Source organism: Spermophilus citellus (genome assembly GCF_964194105.1).
Source record: "Spermophilus citellus genome assembly, chromosome: 6".
Lineage (NCBI taxonomy): Eukaryota > Metazoa > Chordata > Mammalia > Rodentia > Sciuridae > Spermophilus > Spermophilus citellus.
Window position 1 is genome coordinate 160,250,052 of NC_138187.1, and position 6,977 is coordinate 160,257,028.

At 44.4% G+C, this 6,977-nt stretch overlaps 1 protein-coding gene across 5 annotated transcripts in view; it reads right to left on the reverse strand.

Annotated features, from left to right (window-relative positions):
- DNM3 (dynamin 3) overlaps positions 1–4,037 on the reverse strand; it is a 432,335-nt gene extending 428,298 nt beyond the window's left edge. For all 5 annotated transcript variants that reach the window (XM_081298148.1, XM_081298146.1, XM_081298145.1 and 2 more), the window contains exon 1: positions 3,716–4,037. In XM_081298148.1, coding sequence (XP_081154274.1) covers positions 3,716–3,876 — 161 coding nt within the window. In that variant the 5' untranslated portion in view covers positions 3,877–4,037. The remainder of the gene's footprint in view (positions 1–3,715) is intronic.
- Between the last annotated feature and the right edge of the window lie 2,940 nt (positions 4,038–6,977).

The following is a 6,977-nucleotide window of genomic DNA, read 5'->3' on the forward strand; positions in this document are numbered from 1 at the left end:
TACTCAATTTTTAAATACTTTCTTGAAACCAAAGGATTTAAGACTATACATGACTTGCAGATTTTCAAAAATTATCTGAACATGAGCAGCAGCAGCATCAAATGGCTCACTTTAAGGTTCTTCCTCTAAACAACCTTAATTTGATAATGGACATGCATTTGAACATCTGCACATTGAAAACTTCCCATCAGTATAATCCTTGTTTAAAAATCTTTCATTTGGTCCCCATTAACCTTAAAGCCATATCAGTTTGTGCAGAATTGAAAGTTTACTTACCAATCAGGCTAGAATAATGTGGAAACTTCTACCTATGTAATCATTGAAGAACTAATGTTTCTAGCAAATATATCATTATAACTTTTTTCACATTAGCAACTGGTTCAGTTTCCACTTAGCCCTTCTATCAATAAGTTATGTGAGCTATAAACAGATAGCTAAATAAACAGTCCAATCACATTATAAAACTCTCTTCAGGAACATCTAATAGAGTCAAGAAAAATACTCATCTTTAGTGATTCTGCCTGAAGGGCCACCTCAATCTTCTGCAAAATGAGGCAAGGTGGACATACATAAATAAATACAAACAGAATTATTACTAGAGCAGTGTCTGTTTTATACAGGCAGTAAGAAAGAGTGGATCCAGGAGCTCAGCCCCTCACATGAATTCTCAACCTACTGTTCTCTGTGTTAACCATGACTAAGTTCTCAAACTCCCTACAATTTCATTTTCTTTTCAGTAAAATGCAACTGTAGGAGTAACTACGTCTCTGTAGTTTTATGAGGGTTAAGTGAGATCATCCATGTAAAAGGATTCAGAACAGCCCCCGTCTGTAGCAAACACTCTATAAAGGTTAGTCCTCGTTATCATCATGGCCCTACAAATATATGCATGTGTGTATGTACACAGGGGTATTAAGAAAGCAGTTGAATTAACTCAGCTCTTCCAGACACTAACCAGACAATGGGCTGTCAACTAGTGAACCCCTACATTCAAACCATGGGGCTCAGCTTCTTTCACTAGACCTTAAGCTGCTTCTCACTGCCAGCATATAGCTCATCCTGCACAACCCAAAGAACAATCTGGTTACTCACACTATATCACATTAATATGTAAATTCATCACTTCAGCAAGAAATCACAAACAAGCAGTTCATTCATGACTCATTTTATTCATAACAGTCTCAAACTTGCCACCCAAAAATCAGTTTTTACAGCTACAGTGAAATAAACACATTCACATCCAAATTCATTCCATTGTATCCAAAAAAATTAGTATAAACAGAGAGGAAAAGATATGGTTAGTCCACTAAATGTGAATTGTTAGATATTGAGACGATACATGATTATTTTGAAGAAAACAAGCTGAAATCTTGAGCAAAACAATTTGTACAAGAGATGACCCTGGATTATGACTATATTTAATAACTATACATTTGGTCAGGATCTTAAAATGAGAAGTTACATCTAAAAAAGAGAAGTTGAATTTTAAAGTTAAGGATCTTATATTAATTGCAAAATTTCTGAATAATAAAAAATAATGGTTACAATGGAATCTGAATACTATTCTGTCTAGGCTGAATTTCTTATTGAAATGGAGAACTTCATTTTTCCCTAAGGTTGGGTTATAATTAGAAACTAGATTCCTCAATAATTCAATGACCGAAATCTTTATTAAAGTCAAATGACCTTTCTAATTAAGTTTTCTTTTTAGTCTATAGCTCTGTTAGGCAGGTGCCACCTCTACATATAATAAAGATTTTATGTATTTGTTAAATGAGCTTTTTCCTCTGCATTCAACCTTTTATTTTTATCATTTTAACAGTAATTATTGGTTAAACTTAAAAATACAACAAATTACTTTGCATTCTGATAAGTGCTCTGATTTGTTAAATATTTATGATGTCCCTATTTTTCATTTTATCATGACAAATATTTTAAACTTAGATATTTCACTCTTCTGTATCTTTAAATTCTTGTTATAAAAGAATACAGCTAGTGTGGGGAAATGTGCACAATTTTATCATGGCATTAAGACATTGGGATCTGCAAACCTAGACAGTAGAATTGAGATATGTGCATAAAATTTAAAAGTTTAAAAGTTCTGGCCACAAACAATGCACTTATAATACATGCTCATCTTAGTAAATATATGAAAGATGCATATAAATGTGGTAATTGAATTTGACATAATTTTAGTCTTTAAAGTATTTGTTCAAGAAACAAGTATAATTGAACGACTCCACGGCTTCACCAAAAATCTAAAATGACGTAGGCAGTAATGCTTTACCACTTCTCTCATTAATCAAAATAAATTCTAAAATCGTGGCAAAGTGATTAGGTTGATACACAAGGATAGCAGCCAATTGTCAGCAAATTTACTTTTCTGTTGGGTTTCTTATCTTTCTAGTTCACATAAAAAGAAAAAAAATGAAGAGCATCATCTGAGAGAGGGAGCATCACCTGAGAGAGAAGAATGTGCACTTCATGAATACTAACACCCCAAAGGAGATGTGGTAATAACCAGATCTTCATTTTACACATCATCAAGCACTAACAAAAAATTAATAAATAAACATCGACCAACAGGAACCTTCTGAGTTGCAAGTCACTCATGAGCCAAATAAGCAGAATAAAGTCCAATCTCTGGATTGTCCCTCTCCAGCCCACTCTTTTGTGTTACATACATTGCTACCTGATTACTACGAGAAAACAGATTTCAGCTCTCCCAAGGACCCCAATGGGCTTTTCTAAGCAAATGTCTGCACTCCTCAGGCCAGGCCATTAAGGTAACTCAATCCCTCATGAATTGCTCAGCGGAAGAAATATTGATTCTGGATTCAAAAAATATTTCGCTTTTTCTGTATTAAGAGTCACAAAAAGCATAACAATTAGGATTCCGAATGTCATCCTGAAGACTGGCAGGACAAATCAGAGCTTAAGGAACGGACGACGATGCTGGGGGAGGAGGCACAGAGAGTGCGAGAAAGATGCTGGTCAGTTCTGAGATGATGCAGGCATGACATGGCACCTGGACAACACGAGTTGTTGTTGCCTCCGCCCCCAGCAGAGTATCAGCCTGGAGCCCTGAATAGGTGCACACGCAAGCACACCACCTTTTATTCTTTGACTCCCAGGGAGGGGAATGGTGGGGAAGCGTCTGTCTCCGGATAAAGCTTCAACCCAGGGAAGGATTTCTTTCTCCTCGCACCCCGCCTTCCCAGCAAGGGACAGGCGACGTTCTCTCCAACTGTGGACAGCCGAGAGGACAGGAGAACCAGGGGGAGAACCAAAGCATCTCGGGGTGGGAGGCTTCTGAAGCCTCAGAGCGCTTCCGAGAGGGTGGCAGGGAGAGGAGGAGGATGCGGAGCCCGGGAAGCGCCGGGAGCACTCTGCATCCAGGCTGCGCCCGGGGCTGGCGCGCCACGCAGGGGGAGTCGATCCAGGGGCGGACCCCCGCCCGACTCCCAGCGCGAGGACGGGGAGGAAACAGCTTTGTATGGCAGGATGAAAGGCAGACGGGGCCACCACGCAGAGGGCGGGGACGGAGGATGCCCGGAGCCAGGGAACCCCACCCGCCCCACCGACAGCAAGGTTCGGTCCCTTATTCCGCCACAGCCCCTGGCCCACCCCCTGGCTCCCGCTGCCCGTCGGTGTTCCCACCACCTCGAGCGGGGATGCCCCGGCCGTGCCCCCACCCAGCGCCCTGCGCGCTCACCTGCCCACGAAGTTCTCGAGCACCGAGCTTTTGCCTGCGCTCTGGCCGCCCACCACGGCGATCTGCGGCAGCTCCAGCAGGCAGCTCTGTCCCAGCGCCGAGAAGGCGTCCTGCAGTCGGTTCACCAGCGGGATCAGCTCCTCCATCTCCCGGTTCCCCATCTTGCCGGCGCGCCCAGCTGCCCTCTGGTCCCTGCTTGCCTCTGAGACCTGGCCTGGAGCCGAGGCACAGCGCCCTCGCCGATGTTGCTGCGCTGGGATCGGACGGCGGATGCTGGCGCAGACGCGGGGTCCCGTTGCCCGCCGGCCGGTTCCTGACAGCTAACGGCCCCGCAGCGCGCCTGCGCAGGCGAAAGGGGCGTGGCCCGACTCGGAGACGGCCCCGCCCCGCCCCTCTGCGCTCCGCTCAGTGCTCCCAGTGCGCGCCAGCACTGCCGCCCAGCTGCGGCCAGATGCCACCACCGCTGCCCCCCCCCCCCCCAGCCACAGCCACGGCCAAGAGGCGAACTTTCAGCACTGGTCGGGAATGGCCCGAAATCCTCAGCCGGCAGCTCAGTTCCTTTTCAAGCAGCTATTGTGACAAAGCCCAGTGGAAGGGCACAACATCCAGCATCGTCACCAGCCGCAACAGCAGAAGCGGCAGCCCATCCCCCGCCCGCTGCCTCGGGAATACAGTTCCCCGGGGGAAATCTCAAGGGTCACGCCCAGCTCCAGAAACCGCGATGGCTCCTGGGCATAGCTGGCCTGGTGCAGGCCAGAGTCTTCAGTCTGACCCCACTTGAAGCCCTGAGTAGTCTGACCTTACCCCACTATTCATTTTTACCGACTTGTCCTCCCCATCCTCATGGAAGCAAAGGTGGGGTTCCTTGGGTATTCCCTTCCCCAACGCTGCTATCTACCACATTCATTCTGGCCTTGGAGATTCCTATGGGATTTGTCCTCCCATTGCATTTCTGGGTAGGATAAGGAGACAGATTATGGAGTCTATCAATGACCATGTACTCCGCACCCCTTCTGTTAAATTTAGCACATCGGAGAAATGACCATGTGTTAGGTCCTGTCCCTAGTAACTGAGACACAAAGATAAATGGCAAGTTCCTCTTCCACTATGGATATCCCTCAGGATTTAGTATACTAGCGTTTTCTTGCTTCACCCTTCATGTTCTGCCTGAAGACTTTCCCATGACTTCAACTCAATATAAAGGTTAGAGATTAAAGAAATCTAAATTGCAAGACGATGACCCTTTCCTGCACTGCAGACCTTATTCCATCTGGATCCCAGACCTCACTACAAGAATCTCAGGCTCAGCTTATTCAAAACCGAACTTGCCTTTTCTAATCTCAGCATTTAATGCTGTAAATTACTCTCTAACCTGCAAAAGACTTGTTTAAAAGAGGTCAATAATTTCTCAAACAGCAAATAACCCACATGTCCATCAACAGGTGAACAAATATAATCAAATGTGATACATACGGTGTTCACAGCACACACACACAAAATGGACTTTACATAAAGCAGCACCATGGTTGAATCAGATACATTGTATAGAATGAAAAAGGCAGACAGAGTACCTGTTGTTTAATTCCATCTATATGAAATTTTACAACAGGCGAAACTGTAAAAATCAGAACTGTGGTTGCCTTTGAAGAGGGAAGACTATAGGAGTCGGGAGGAAACTTTCTGGAATAACAGAACTATTCTAGATCTTGGTTGGGGTGTGGCTATTTTTGTGCCAAAACATCAAACCATTTAAACTCTGAACTTCACTATAAATTATATGCACCATACAGTTTTTGAAAGGCATGAGATGAAGACAAACCAAACCAAAAGCATCATCTTTACTGAGACGGGACATCGGCCCAGTACTCCTTTTCTAAGAGTCACCCCTCAATCCACCATGTGGCTGCAGCCAAGTGGTCATGAAAGTAGAAGGGCATGAAAACTGGGCTGTGGCCATAGCTGTACACCAGGACGGGCAACTGACAAGCTGCAGCCATCCAAACCCTTTCCTGGGAATGTGGAATTGACAGAATTGGTCTTTGAGAGGACTGCAGATGAGGAATAAAATCTGCAACTACTATTAGTAATATTTTCACCAAAAGAAAGGAGACGCAGAAGATACTGGCCTTCAGTGAAAAAGTAAAGAAACACAAAGAGAGGAGCAGAGAGAAGTCTTGATGGTACTTGTATCACTGTTCAAGTTCATTTCTGATCCCATCTACAATCCTGTCCCAAGTACCATGAGTCAAAACTTCCCCCTAAACTTACAAATTCCCCTTTGCCTAACCTAATTCTGATTTTTTACCTGCTACCAAAGAATCCTAGTAAGTACATCTTCCAGTGCACTCCCCATCCCAGCAAAAGAACTGCTCAATTCCAAACCAGAATCTGGAAATTATCCTAATTGCTTCTGTCTCTCCCTCATCCCCTGTATGCCAAGTTGGTCCCAAATTCAGGCCTGATCTACCTTCTGGAACCCATCTCCTTCATTCCATCCTTAGTTATATAGTGCCAGTGCCTCAGTTAGAAAACTGACATTTGTTTACAACACAATGTGTTCCAGGGTGCAATCGACTAAATTGTGTCTCCTCAAAAGCACTTCAGAGATTGAAGTGCTGACTCCCAATGGGGCTGTATTTGGAGTAAGAAAGTAATTAAGGTTCAATGGAGTCATAAGCCAGAAAGAGAGTCCTCACTAGGAACCGAATCAGGGGGAGCCTTGATCCTAAACATCCTAGCCTCCAGAACTGTGAGAAATGAATGTTCTTTAAACCACCCAGTGAATGATATTTTGTTATAGCAGCCCAAACTAAGATGCAGGACTTTTTATAAGGAACACCACATGGACATCCAGGATAAAAATTCCGTCTGGAGAGGGTCACAGAAGAGATGGAGCTTAATGAATGGGTCCTGTTCTTAGCTACCTGCTCTGGGGGATGCAAAAGCTGAGAGACTAGCCCTTGCCTGGGTATTTTGCATCCTAATGTAGAAGACAGTGCTACTGCGTATTAGGCAGAAAACCTAACCATTGAAGTTCACAGTCACTGAAGCAATGCACGCCACCTCTCGTCTCCAGAGCCTAATCAATCCCCTCCACTTGTTTCTCACTCCTGCCAATTGCTTTCCTTCTTGACTTCCCATTTCCAGAATCAGTCCTGCAGCAACACACAACCCAGAGAAACCTTCCACCTGACATCCTCAGGGATCATCGATTGATCCAGATGAACAGAAAAGGACAATCCGAAGGAAAATTCTGATGGGA